At 49.1% G+C, this 15,086-nt stretch overlaps 1 protein-coding gene across 1 annotated transcript; it reads right to left on the bottom strand.

Moving 5' to 3' along the window:
• Window positions 1-1,359: 1,359 nt before the first annotated feature.
• Window positions 1,360-14,647, bottom strand: LOC144950399 (uncharacterized). The gene is made up of 2 exons (XM_078880513.1): window positions 14,485-14,647; window positions 1,360-3,279 (listed from the first exon to the last, which is right to left on the bottom strand). Exons 1-2 carry the CDS (start codon window positions 14,633-14,635, stop codon window positions 1,364-1,366), a joined length of 2,067 nt encoding a protein of 688 aa, XP_078736639.1. The 5' UTR covers window positions 14,636-14,647; the 3' UTR covers window positions 1,360-1,363.
• Between the last annotated feature and the right edge of the window lie 439 nt (window positions 14,648-15,086).

Genomic DNA, 15,086 nt, shown 5'->3' on the forward strand with positions numbered 1-15,086 from the left:
ATGCCACGCATATAAAGGATTTATAGTGAAAAACTTTGTTTTTACGGGTTAATTTTTTGCCATGTCTGTTTGCATGTTTTGCCACGAGTTCTGTGCATGGTTAATGCAGACGTGATGATGCCTTGCGACAGGTGTGTCTATTTGGTGTCTGAACATCTTAACAGCTCATGTGTTATTGCCAGAATGGGCGAAGCCAATTCTTATTTTATTACACGCTTTTATTTAACTCACTCTGGCTGTTGTTGTGGTTGTTGTTGTCGTATCCTCAAATCTTGTAACTCAATTTTAACCCACTTACCAATGTGGTATCGACTGCAAACTTGGTATAAATATGTCATACTGATGACAATACTATATTCGATTATTTAAAAAAAAATATTTTTTAAAACATTATTTTTCATATGTTATGTTTCGGCTTGGGTCTAATTGTCCACGCTCAACTGACGTTGGCTCTAAATCACTACGGCCTCTTACGTTATGGCAAGCTTCGGGGCCACTTCCTGGAGTCGTGGAGTTCTGCCATCACGAGTACGGTACATTTCATGAAAGCGTGTTTGAAAAAAAGTTTTTTTTTAAATAGTTTTATTATTAGTTTGATACTGGCAAAAAGGACCCATAGATATAGCGGCTCAACCCAAGCGATTCACGCTTTGAAATTTGCATTTCCTTTGTAACTATTCGACTTTTGGCGTTCTCTGGTCTGACACTGGTGGAGGCCAATCAATTTCAACGACGACGCATACATTATCGGAGCAACTTTGTTTGCATGTATTGCAACAAGTACGTGTGGTTAATGTAGCCTTGATGCGTTGTGAATGAGCGTCTATTTGGTGTTTGAACATCTTAACATAACTCTTGCTTTATTGTCTGAAAAGGGTAAAAGTCTATTCTTGTGGGTTTTTTATCATCAGGGCTTTATTACACTGGCAACTGCTGCTGCTGTTCCAACACAAACACACAAACACACACACACAACAACAACAACAACAGACGCATTTGCTCTGACGCGGTTAAAAAAATAAACGCGAGATAAACACAACACGAGACGAGAAACCCCACTTCACCTAACAACCTCCAGACCAAGTTCGACTCCACGTATCGCCACACAGGGCCGCCCGGAGGTTCCTTGCAGGGCCCGAGGCAGAACACCGCGGTGGGAGGGTGGCAGGGCAGGAGGAACCCCTCCAAATTCCACCTATCCACCGGACCCCATTGTGGAGATAGGATGGAGTTGGGGGGGGGCACATTGTGGAGGTGGGTGGAGGCGAGCCCCTCCTCTCATCTCGTACGAAGGCTCGGGTTAAACGCCCCCACCCACCTTCCACCCCTTACCCCCTAACCTCCCCACCCCCGCCTCTACCCTTTACATGGGATGCAGCAGAAACCCGGAGAAGGTGCAGTGCACGAGCTTCTCGGCGAACACGCCGTCGGCCTGGCCCGACGGGATCTGGACCCAGACGCGGTCGCCGGCGCCCAGCTCGAGCACGGTGCTGCCCGACGCCTGGTCCAGGAAGCCCTTCTTGTACTCGTCGAAGGTGTAGATCACCGCCTCGCCGTTGCGGTAGAGCGCCACCCACGCGTTGCTGCCCTTCACGTGCACGTGGTAGGCGAAGTAGTAGACCCCCGGCAGCACGCACGTGAACACGCCCGTCGTGGGGTTGTAGTGCCGCTGCGTGTTGTAGATGACGCCGTCGAAGCGGATGGGCACGCCGGCCTGCGGGAAGGGCTCGGCGAGGCGTGCCGAGAAGGCCGAGAAGCGGCCGAGCGAGCCCTCGACCGTGCCCGACGCGCCCGGGCGGGGGCCTTCGTCCACGCCGTGGCCGTTCGCCGAGCCCCGGAGCTCCGACACGCCGAGACCGTTGGGGCCGACGAGCTGCGCGGCGTTCCCCGGCGCTCCCGGAGGGCCCGGCGGTCCGGGTCGGCCGATGAGTCCCGGCTGGCCCGGTTTTCCCGCTGGCCCCGTGGGGCCCTCTGGGCCCGTCTTGCCCATGCCCGGCGCCCCGGGGTTCCCCACCGGGCCCGGGTGGCCCTTTGCTCCGGGGAGGCCTGGCGGGCCGATGGGCCCCACTCCGCCCGGCGACCCCGAATTGCCGGTGATGCCGCGAGGGCCGGGCAGCCCCGACGGTCCCGGGTTTCCCATCGGTCCCACGGGGCCGGGCGGTCCCTGGAAGCCGGGAAGGCCTTTGTGTCCTTGTTCCCCCTTGGGCCCCGAAGGACCGGTGGGGCCGCGGAAGCCCGGTTTCCCATCGTCGCCGGGAAGGCCGATGGGACCCGGAAGGCCCGGTTGACCAACACCCCCGCCGTATCCCTTGGCACCCACAGGGCCCGGCATCCCGATGTCTCCTTTTGCTCCCGGAATACCGCCCTGCCCTGGCATCCCACGGCCTCCCGGTGGCCCTGTGGGGCCTTTCTCTCCCGGTGGGCCGTTCGAGCCGGGAACGCCGTTGAAACCCTTCTCGCCTTTGGGGCCCGGTATTCCGAGGCCTCCAGGTGGCCCCCGGTCTCCGCGCCCGCCGGGCATGCCTTGCTTGCCATTGATCGGTATTCCCGGGAGACCCGGTGCGCCCGGTTGCCCCTTGTCCCCTTTTAGTCCGGGAATGCCCTGGTGGCCAGGTTTCCCGTCCGGTCCCGGTTTCCCCACTCCAGCCGGACCCGGAAAACCTGGCTTGCCTTGCAATCCGGGAGGGCCGTTTGGCCCGGGAAGTCCTTTATCGCCGGGAAGTCCGGGCAGTCCCTTGAGGCCTGGAATCCCATCAAGCCCTGGATTTCCAACTCCCGGAATTCCGGCCCCTCCAGGAGGACCCGAAGGTCCGGGCAATCCTCTTGGGCCCGTGACGCCAGGCCTGCCAATCCCGTTCTCGCCCTTGAACCCCGGCACTCCCGGAACTCCTTGGTTGCCTTTCGGACCCTGTGGGCCATTCCCACCGGGCACACCCTGGATTCCATTCGGCCCCGGCTTCCCGCGCATGGCAATGCCCGGCTTTCCCGGCATTCCTGAGATTCCTGGCGCGCCCCGCAATCCGGGCTCCCCTTGAGGGCCTACGTCTCCATTGGGCCCGGGCAGGCCCTTCAGGCCTGGCTTTCCGGGAAGACCTGGTAGGCCCGGCTTGGCCATGGCGGTGTATCCCGGAGGGCCGTGCGTTCCTGGAGGACCTCGAGCGCCGGGGAGGCCTATTCCCGGTTTTCCCGGCACTCCGGCTGGGCCTGGAAGCCCCCGTGGGCCAGGTTCTCCATTCTGTCCTTTCTCTCCCTTGTGTCCGTTGCCGTGCAAGGGGACTTCTGCACACAACAAAGACAAAAAGCCCCGTGTAGACTTACAACTGGTCAACAAAAAAAACACATTTTTTCCTGGCCTGGACTTTTGCAGCTGTTTTAGACTAATTTCAGGGTGCTGATTCCAAATCTGATCTCAGATTTGCTCTATCACATCTCATTGTTATGCTATCGGCATACCCCATTTTCATTGATTTTACCCGAAATGAACTCTGTCACTTATGATTGCAAGTTGTTGCGAGTCAGTGACTGCTTTAGTGTTAAAATATGGTGCTGTATTTTTAGGATAGTGTGTTTATAATATCATTTTATGTAGATATCCACATTTATTTAATATTCTTCTTCTGCAGTTTTTATTGAAAATGCAATATTTGATATCTCAAAAACCTGATGTGATAGACAAAAACTGATGCCAGATTTGGAATCAGCACACCAAACCGTTGGAATACCTTATGCCAGAAAAAGTGTGTTGACCAGTGTGATCAGACTTGTTGAGGCAAGCGCTGTTAGCGAGTAGCAACTGGATCTGGGTGCAAAACATTAAAGGGAATTGGTTGAGGATCAGTTGGACACAGACGGGGTTCGTGGTGGCAAATTTCAGTGGAAATAATGCAGAAGTAGGATTGCTAATTGGAAGTGATCAGTTGATGGAGATGAACGAGTTTAAGCACCTGGGTGGAACTATGTGGTGCTGATGGATGACTGGAACGAGAGATGAGAACAAGGGCTGGATGGCTGAAATGTCGAGAGATGTCCGGTGTGGTGGTGTGTGCGATGACAGCGTCCCAGTTTGGTGGAAGGGAAAAGTGTGTCGTGCATAGTAGTGTATAGTGTAGTGTAGTGTATAGTGTAGTGTATAGTGTAGTGTATAGTAGTGTATAGTGTAGTGTATAGTAGTGTATAGTGTAGTGTGTAGTGTAGTGTATAGTAGTGTAGTGTATAGTGGAGTGTATAGTGTAGTGTATAGTAGTGTTTAGTGTAGTGTATAGTGTAGTATATAGTGTAGTGTATAGTGTAGTGTATAGTGTCGTGTATAGTGTAGTGTATAGTGTAGTGTGTAGTGTATAGTGTAGTGTATAGTGTAGTGTATAGTGTAGTGTATAGTAGTGTATAGTAGTGTATGGTAGTGTATAGTCTAGTGTATAGTATAGTGTATAGTATAGTGTATAGTGTAGTGTGTAGAGTAGTGTATAGTGTAATGTATAGTGTAGTATATAGCGTAGTGTATAGTGTAGTGTATAGTGTAGTGTATAGTGTAGTGTATAGTGTAATGTATAGTGTAGTGTATAGTGTCGTGTATAGAGTAGTGTATAGTGTAGTGTGTAGTGTCGTGTATAGTGTAGTGTGTAGTGTAGTGTAGTGTATAGTGTAGTGTATAGTGTAGTGTATAGTGTAATGTATAGTGTAGTGTATAGTGTCGTGTAGAGTGTAGTGTATAGTATAGTGTATAGTGTAGTGTATAGTGTAGTGTATATTGTAGTGCATAATATAGTGTATAGTGTAGTGTATAGTGTAGTGTATAGTGTAGTGTATAGTGTAGTGTATAGTGTAGTGTATAGTGTAGTAGTGTATAGTGTAGTCTATAGTGTAGTGTATAGCGTAGTGTATAGTGTAGTGTATAGTGTAGTGTATAGTGTAGTAGTGTATAGTGTAGTCTATAGTGCAGTGTATAGCCTAGTGTATAGTGTAGTGTATAGTGTAGAGTATAGTACAAGACGATGGTGAGGCCGGTGCTGTTGAATGGAGCTGAGTGCTGCTGGGGCACAAGCACAAGGGAGGACCAAGCTAAGGCAGTCACAGAGATGACGATTTTGCGGTGGATGTTGGGTTTAATAAGAAAGAACACGGACGGGGGGGGGGGGGGGTGAGAAATGAAGAGGTGAGAGAAAGACTCCGTAGAAATCACAGAGAAGACGAGAGAGAGAGAGATTGAAAAGCCTGGAGTGGTTCGGTCATGTGGAAAATTACGCGGGTCAGACGGTGGCAAGTGACTTAAGTGGAAGGACAGAGATGAAGAGGAAGAAGGCGGGATAAGAGGTTGGGGGGGGGGGGCGATGTAGTGCGATCGGACCGTGATGACACGAGGAGCGGATAGAAAGACGGCGCAGGACCGGGCAGCGTCTAGACGATAATTGTCTTTTTTTAAATCCTTTATATTAAGTTCACTTGCTTGCTTGCTTAGGCCCGTGCAAATATTTCGGTCGTTTTTTACCCCACTTCCCGTGATCCAATCGAGGTGACATTTCCACACAGACTCGTTGTGCGTGACAATTAATGTTCGTGAACATTTTTTTCCAAAATGTTACACTTTTTAGGACAAAAATATTATATTTAATTACCAATTGCTTAATGGTGCAATGCAATCATCTTACCCATAGGTGGCAGCCATCTCAAGCCAGAGGACGAGAGGACTCTAGCCGCCACGCATATAAAGGATTTATAATGAAAAACTTTGTTTTTACGGGTTATACTTATTACCCTTTTATCTGGCAACAAAACTGACACCTTTTTTTTACGAGGAGTCATGTTTGCATAGACCACAATACCTGCAGTCATAATGCAAAAAAACCCATAACTCTGATAATGTATGCACCAGAGGTGGGACAAAGTCATTGTTATGCAAGTCCAAGTCGAGTCGCAAGTCATCAAATTCATGACTCGAGTCTGACTCGAGTCCAAGTCACATGACTCGAGTCCACACCTCTGGTATGCACTGTCCTTGAAGTTGATTGGTCCACACCCGAGACAGCTTTCCTTAGAGCCTAGTCTCACATGGTGTTGGACCAGATGACGCCATTTTGCATACATTATCAGAGTTATGTTTTTTGTTTGCATTATGACTGCAGGTATTGTGGTCTATGCAAACATGACTCCTCGTAAAAAAAAGGCGTCAGTTTTGTTGCCAGATAAAAGGGTAAAAAAACAATTATCATATTTTTAACTGGCAAATGAGGTTCCAATGGTGTAAAAGCGTCTAGACGGTTGGCAAGGACGGTGGAACACCCCCAGAGGAGTGGGACGAACGCGTGGAAGAAGACGTCTTAGGGGTGGGTTGCCAGCACCCACGCCCGGCCACCTTTGTCTCCCCACTGGCGATGTTTACACATCGCACCAGGGACTAATTTGAGGCCGAGTCGGCCTAGGGGAGGCCCAGAACCAGTTCAGATACTCGTCACTGGTGTTGGCCGTGAGCGAGAATCGGTTGGTAGTGCATCGTGCTAACCGTAGCACTACCGCTCCCCACTCACTCACACACACACCTTTAGATCATCATCGGCAAGTACAGTATTTATTCAGTAGTTATACTACTAATCATTGTCTAGGAATGTTTTCGGTAGAGGGTTTTCACGCGTTCATCTCAACTATTCTGTTTTTGGTTTCTCCGGCATACGGTAACAGTACTTATTTCAATCGTGAAGTTGCCTATTTTTGGTTCCCGTGCACAGAACCTAACATCACTTTATTTAGGTTATGGAGGCTTCAGCATTGAATGTTGCGGTTTGGCATTAACCGAACATTCCAAGAACGTAACCCCCGCGATATTCAGGGATCTCCTGTACTACCGCCCTTGTGTGGGTGCGCTAACACCAGTACGCTGGTTCGCCCCGGAGAAGGAACCAGTGGTACTAAAACAAAAACCCCATCAATACCTGCCCAGGAGTCCCGACGGAGGTGGCTTCCTCGAAACGTCGACCCGCTGCGAACAGCGCCCACTCACTGTGGAGAGCTCAGCTCCGATAATAAGAAAATGCTCCTCATTTTCTTGGATCTTTCGGTAAAGTCACGTAGAAGGGAAGTAATAAAATAAAAAAAATTAAACATAATAAAATAATTCTTACGACGTTTCGGCCACAACGCAAAATAATTTTCACGACGTTTCGGCCACAACGCAAGCAGCCGTCCTCAGGTGAAGACCAGACGTGACCTGGTCTTCACCTGAGGACGGCTGCTTGCGTTGTGGCCGAAACGTCGTGAGAATTATTTTATTATGTTTTATTTTTATTATTTTATTACTTCCCTTCTACGTGACTTTACCGAAAGAACCAAGAAGATGAATCCCTGCAGTCACGAAAGCTTTAAATCGAAATGTATGCTCCTCACTGTCAATCCAATTTGACATCGCATCCACCACGTGTCATAGGATCGCCGTATCGCGGCTAGCCCCTGGCGTGTGGAATTGCGAAATCGTGAAATGGTTTAGTCGACGAGAAACATTCCTTGCAGCAAAAGCAGCAGCAGCAGCAGAGGGCAGCAAAGCTATTAAGCGCAAACTAAAAACGTTTACTTATTTTACCAGGTAAAGCCCAATGTGCTATACTGTACAGTTTAGCTATTTTTTTCAGAAGCGACCTGGCCACAAATGATGGCTCAACGAAGTGGCTTATCATCATCCATATCATCAACGTGGGAATTTCTAGCAGGCAAATACTCCTCAACGCACGGTGATTCTGAATGTGGACGGAACAATCGGAGGACCCGCAGAGAAATCCACGCGACCACGGGGAGAGAGACACGCAAACTCCAAATATACAGCAGCAGGCGTCAGGGTCGGGATCGAACCCACGACCTCCTGTATACCAGGCGATGTAGTTAACATCTCCTAGCCACCGTGATGATGATGAGAGAGAGAGAGACACGCAAACTCCAAATATACAACAGCAGGCGTCAGGGTAAGGATCGAACCCACGACCTCCTGCATACCAGGCGAGGGAGTTAACATCTCCTAGCCACCGTGATGATGATGAGAGAGAGAGACAGAGGGGCACGGTGGCTAGGAGATGTTAACTACCTCGCCTGGTATACAAGAGGTCGTGGGTTCGATCCTTACCCTGACGCCTGCTGCTGTATTTTAGTAGTCTGCGTGTCTCTCTCTCTCTCATCATCATCACGGTGGCTAGGAGATGTTAACTACCTCGCCTGGTATACAGGAGATCGTGAGTTCGATCCCGACCCTGACGCCTGCTGCTGTATATTTGGAGTTTGCGTGTCTCTCTCGCTGTGGTCGCGTGGATTTTTCTGCTGCTATTTATTTCCACGTCATGACGATGAGCGACTTCGTTGAGCTATCATCTGTGATTGCCAGGTCGTTTCTTAGTGTGCCTACATCTGGTAAAATAAAAAAAGGTGTTTATAGTTTTAAAAAAATTACGTGGATTAAAAATAATATAATCCGGTTAGAGACATCCCTTGCAACCGCCACGAGCAGTAACTGTGGCTTGGGCAGAAGATGCATTGATGGTCAGAGAAAAAAATAAAACGATGTCCAACAGTCGAGGATAATTGGCAGCCCAAGAAATGGAAGAGGCACGTCCGCTGCGGAGAGACGGAGCGATGGAATCGGTGTAGTTGCACGCACGTGGATTGTCGCACGCCGTGGAGCCGCGATGGGGGAGCGTTTCATCCAGCAGTGGATTGACCGTGGGCTTGTGGTTGCTGTGGCTGCTGCAAATGATGATGATGATGTATGTATGTTGAACTTCTTTCGCGCCGTACGTAGCCAACCGTGCTAATTGGAGGTGTGGGTGATGATGGTGGATGATGATGATGATGATGCAGAGTATGGACTGTGCAATTACGTATAAACACAGGGTTCGCATGGCAGGAGAAGCACACACAGCGCCGATGGCAGGGGGTAATTTGGACTTTCATTTGTATGCTAATAGCCCTAATTTTAAATCCGCAGTAAATCCTCAAGGCGATACAGAAAATGTGAGAGGGCTTAGAGGAAAAGCCCTCCGTGGGTGGAGGAATTTTCTTGTCAAATCAAAGTTGTTATTAATATTTTTTTCTCTCTTTCTCTCTCCCACTCTGTGCGCTCGCTTCCAAAAGATAAAAAATACAGCCCAGGTCCAAAGTGAAGAGCAATCATGACGATGTGGTACAACGATGATGATGTCATCGTCATCATTGTGATGTCATAACCATCACCATTATGATGTCATCATCACCATTATGATGTCATCATCATCATCATTGTGATGTCATAACCATCACCATCATGATGTCATCATCATCATCATCATTGTGATGTTATAACCATCACCATTATGATATCATCATCATCATCATTGTGATGTCATAACCATCACCATCATGATGTCATCATCATCATTGTGATGTCATAACCATCACCATTATGATGTCATCATCATAATTATGATGTTATAACCATCATGATCATTGTGATGTCATAACCATCACCATTATGATGTCATCATCACCATTATGATATCATCATCATCATCATTGTGATGTCATAACCATCACCATCATGATGTCATCATCATCATTGTGATGTCATAACCATCACCATTAAGATGTCATCATCATTATGATGTCATAACCATCATGATGTCCTGATCATCGTTATTGTCGTCGTCAGCCATGGTCAATGCTGTGCTGGATACAATAATGATGATGATGTCTTCATCATTATTATGATGTCATAATCATCACCATTATGGTGTCATCATCATTATGATGTCATCATCATCATTATGATGTCATGACCATCACCATTGTGATGTCATCACCATCATCGTTAGAAGCAGCAGCAGCGGCAGCGGCGCCCAACAATCACGAGAAGGCAATAACCCCCCCTCGCCCCCCCCCCTCGCCCCCCCCTCGCCCCCCCCCTCGCCCCCCCCCTCGCCCCCCCCTCGCCCCCCCTCGCCCCCCCTCGCCCCCCTCCGCTCCACCCCGCCCACGTATATTTATTTTCGCTCGGCGAGAAATATGTTGGAAATGTGCTCGTGCCAGGTTAATGCGCGTCCCTGCATGTGTGGATATTTATGCATTTCTAGTTTCCCCTGGACCAGGGCTGAGCTTGCCACTGCCGTAAGTAGGGGGGGGGGGGGGTGGAGGAGGGGGGGGGGGCTCTGACGGAATTCGCGGGGTTCGGGGCGAGGGATCGGATGAGATTTGAGCGACGCTGCGACTGGATGGAGGCAAACTATTTTAGTTTTACTCGGCTATTATTTTTTGTTATGGTTTTAAGATCCTGCTGCTGCTGCTGATGATGTTGGTGTAATGATCAGCACGCTGGTCTCCGATCCCCAAAAGCTGGTGTCAAGACATTGATCCCGACATCTGGCGTCAATGCACTTCATTGAAATCTCACGTAACACAAAAAAAACAATGCACGCTGAAGAAGGGCAATTGCCCGAAACATTGCCTCTCAATTAAGTTGGCTCATCAGGCAGTGTTACTGGTGATCTCGTCACTTTTTGTGTGAATATGTAACCTGAAGAAGATGACATACGTGTGTCCGATGCCATTGCGAGTGTGATTATTGATATTACATGAGAGCTACAGTGCGTTTTGAGGTAGTGGTGGTGGTCATGGGGGGTGGTGGTGGTGGTAGTGGGGGGTGGTGGTGGTGGTAGTGGGGGGTGGTGGTGGTGGTAGTGGCGGTGGTAGTCCGGCAAAAACAACCCCCACATCTACGATGACATCTGTTGAAAACGCTGCTCTGGTGGCTTTGAGCAATGCCATTGGGGGGAATGCCGATTCCGATCGGCTGTTCCCCTTATGGTGCTCGTAGCCACCACAGCAGCCAACGGGGGTTCTGGATGGGTGCGAGGGGCTGGTGACCCCTCCACCTTCAATTCAATTTACCACGAAACTACGAAGCTTGCGCCGGAGGCCCCGAGGGGACAGGCGCCTCTCTATGACGCCTCCTGGCCAAACCCCGTTTAGCGGAGCAGGAGACTGAAACCGCAACTTCGGGGTTCCTCCAGAAATGGCAAAAAAGCTGCTTGCGAGTGGCCACGTGAATTGTTGGTCTGCTCGATGCGGAGGAGAGGCTACCAGGAGCTGGGCCGGTAACGCCTGGATCTCTGTAGATTTGTTTATTGATACAGCGAGCGTGCTGTGACGGTTCCACCTGAAGACGGAGGCTTGTGTTGCCTCCGAAACGTCGTGATTTTAATTGTATTTAATTTTAATTCTTTACCTACGTGACTTTACCGAAAAGACCCAAGAATACGGAGCGACTCTTCTCACGAACAAAATAATGAAGGTGGCATGGGAGAGTGGCGGTCAGGTGTAGGACACTGTAAGTCCCAGGCTACTGTGGGCTCACCTCCCCATCAACAGGAGGTGAGGAATGGTGGTGGTGGAGGCTTATGACTCCACGAAGATGAACATCAATGAAGAGATGCAGGCAAGGCCGATAAGTCAGATGCCTTCTGTGACCTCTTGTCCCAGGTGCTAAGTAAAGTGGCCTCTCATGATAGAGTCATCATGTTGGGTGGCTTTAATTCACAAGTGGATCATTATGCAGGTACCTTGGCTGACGGGATTGGAAGGCAAGTGCCGGATCAGCTCAATAACAACGGTAGGAGGCTGTGAGACTTATTTCTAGCCTATGGGCTTGTCATTACCAATATGTTATTCCACCATCGGCGAATCCACACATCATATATGCACAATGGGTCCAAGCAAGAACATCAGCTGGACTACATAGTGACGGAACAGTGATTGCGGGCCTATATCTTTGAACACCAGGGCCTACTGTGGAGCTGATCTGCTCACTGATTATCGGCTTGGCATCTGTAAGATGCGCCTGCCATTCTTCCACTGCTGTGGTGGGTGTCCATCTAATCCACAGTGGCCCTGCCTCAAATAGCTGATGGAAGTTGCAAGCCAGAATTTAATCATCGCTTGCAGCTGGGGTTGGCATCGTCCCTTCTCCTCATGCCAAGGGGAAATGGGCGAGGTTTAGGACTGTGCCTCGTGCAGCTGTAATGGCTGCTTTGGGTAAGCAGTCCAGACCTCCCCAGATATCCTGGCTGACAGAGGAGGTGTTCCGGTTAGCTGAAAAGAGTGATAGGCTCACTTCCTCCGTCTACATAATCCTATGTTGGGTAATGAGGAAGCTTACCGTAGCCTTCAGAGGTTCGGAAAGCCGTGCGGGGCTGCAAGGATAAGTGGTGCTCATGGGTTTCTGGGGAGATGGAATCTGCCTTAGTAATCCGCGATAAAAAAACTCTTTAATTCCCTGAAAAAAGTAACTTGCAGCGCCACACCTATCACCATCACGGGAAAGAATGGGGTCCCGATCTCCGACCACCAGGAACAGGTTGCAGGTTTGTTGAGCATTTCTGTGAAGTCTTGGGAGAAGAGAAATCTCTCAGCCCAGATAACATGATGAGGCAAGGTCGAGAATGGCCCTGCTGAGGCTGCGGTGCCTCAAATATTGGAAGAAGTATTCACCCCCTGTGAGTGGCTGGTTGAGGTGCCATCTGTTGAGGAAGTTCGGAAGGTGACCCAGCAACTGAGACCAGGAAAAGCGTCGTGCAGCGATGATTTCCCAAGATAACTCCTGAGTGGGTGTGGTGTTTGTGTGCAGACTGCCCTATATGACATCATTACAACAGTTTAGACTACTGGATGGGTTCCACATGATTGGAAGGTTGCACAGACTGTAACAACTACAGGGGCATATCCTTCCTCAGTGTGCCAGAAAGGGTCCTTGCAAGGATTCTTCAACATCACTTTGCTAGGTATGTGGAGGAGCTTCTTGGCCTGCCACTCCATGAGAAGTTTCGGATCTTCTCGGCTACTGTCGATGGAACATCTGCGCTGGTTAGAAACATTCAGGCTGGCCTGCCTACGATCCAAATCCTTCAAAGATCTGGACACTTTCTCAGCAATGAGCTTCTCCAGCAGGCAAGGCTGCTTTTGCTGGGGAATGTAGCCTGCATGCCCAGCTACCAAATGCCTAAACAGGTTTTTTTTGGCTGGATAGAGTGGGTTCATTGGACATGGCAGAGGCTGGAGAAGAGATGGTTTGATGCGGTGCAGGGGGATGTGGAGCTGAGTGGAATTGCTGATGACTAGTACCAGCGGTGGAAGAGGCCTGTGAAGGATGTTTCCGGGCAGTTGGAGGCATGTGCCCTCCAACAACAATGGAGGACAGAGGAGCGATGCTCACAACGAGCAGAGTGTTTGGTAAGTTAAAACACCGCAAGTTGGAACAGTAGGAGGCACAAGTGGTGCATGTGCCAGTCATCTCAGTGAGTCAACCCACAACACCTGGGTATGTTCCGTGACCTCCTGCCAACAGGCCTTCGACACTTCACGTGGTGACGTTATTGGCACTTTGTGGTCGATCTCTGTAGTTGTTGGTGGTGGTGTTGGTAGTAATGGTGGTGCATGGTGAAAGGGCACCACAGTGGCCAGATGTTAAATACCTCGTCTGGTATACAGGAGTTCGTCGGTTCGATCTCTACCCTGACGCCATTATATTTGGAGTTTGCGTGTTCTCCCCGTGGTCGCGTGAATTTTCGTCCGGGTTTTCCCCTCCACACTTAGAATCAACATGCGTTGAGAGTATTTGGGCTGCTACTATACATTCCCACGTGACGATAAGCCACTTCGTTGAGCTATAATTTATGATAGCCAGGTCGATTCTGGAAAATAGCCGTATAGTAGCTCAATGGGACCTAAACATGGTAAACAAAAAAAAGTGGAATAGTTAAACAGTGGTGCCAGATAAAAGGGTAAAAAAACAATTATCATATTTTGCTACTGGCACATGAGGTTCCAATGGTCTAAATGCTTACCCCGAGCTCTCATACTCTGATGTTGCATTGTCTTTGAGTTGTGCGCCTTTTGGCGTCATCTGGTCCAACACCATGTGAGACTAGGCTCTAAGGAAAGCTGTCTCGGGTGTGGACAAATCAACTTTAAGGACAGTGCATACATTATCAGAGTTATGTTTTTTGTTTGCATTCCGACTGCAGGTATTGTGGTCAATGCAAACATGACTCCTTGTAAAAAAGGTGTCAGTTTTGTTGCCAGATAAAAGGGTAAACAACCACTATGAGACATCTCCTCATACCAGTGGCAAAATATAGTAATAGGTTTTTACCCTTTCAACTTGTACGCCTTTTGGCGTCATCTGGTCCAACACCAATGGAGACTAGGCTCTAAGAAAAGCTGTCTCGGGTGAGGACCAATCAACTTCAAGGACAGTGCATATCATTATTATCATCAGAGTTGTTTCTTTTTGTTTGCATTTTGACTGCTGTGTTGTGGTTATTGCAAACATGATGCCTTGTATAAAGGTGTCACTTTTTGTACCAGTTGAAAGGGTAAAAACCTATTACTGGTAAAAAACCAATAATCATATTTTGCTACTGGCAAATGAGGTGCCAATAGCGGTGGTGGCGGTGTTGGTGGCAGTGTTGCTGGTGGCGCTATTACCCAGTGGCACGTATTGCTCGCGCCCATAATGCTTGTCCCTGCTGGGTAGGGGGCCCTTGTACTGGCCCGGCAACTCCATGTAGCCTCCTCCTGCTGCACCACGGGGTGGAGGAGCTCCGCCCATCGTCAAGGCGACCTGGCACAGCATCATGGCCGCCCCCAGAATGCACTGCAGCTCAAGGCCAGCCGCCATGTTCTAGAGTGGGAGAGAGAGAGAGATGTTTTCGTCAGCGTCGTCGTCATCATAATCAGAAATATCGTTATTGTCGTCATCCTGTATATATTAGCATCATCATTACCAACATCAATAAATAATAGAATAATCATCATTATCATCGTCACAAATTATTCATAAAAGATGTTTGGGTTAGGTCCTGTGAATATTTGGCTAAATTTGTGCCGAATGACCCTTCACCACCTAGCCACCAGTCAAACATTCAATAGCCGCGCCGTTAAAGCATTTCACGAGGCGCCAGTTGTTGTTGTTTCAGCTCACCGCTTGTTCACCGCGTGACCAGTTAATTTGTTTGGCCGTCTCGGATGATGGAGGGTCTTACGGCGCATGTCTGGCGAGACCATGAGGTGGCTTCACTCAAACAAAA

This window comes from Lampetra fluviatilis, chromosome 57, assembly GCF_964198595.1.
Source record: "Lampetra fluviatilis chromosome 57, kcLamFluv1.1, whole genome shotgun sequence".
Taxonomy (NCBI): Eukaryota; Metazoa; Chordata; class Hyperoartia; order Petromyzontiformes; family Petromyzontidae; genus Lampetra; species Lampetra fluviatilis.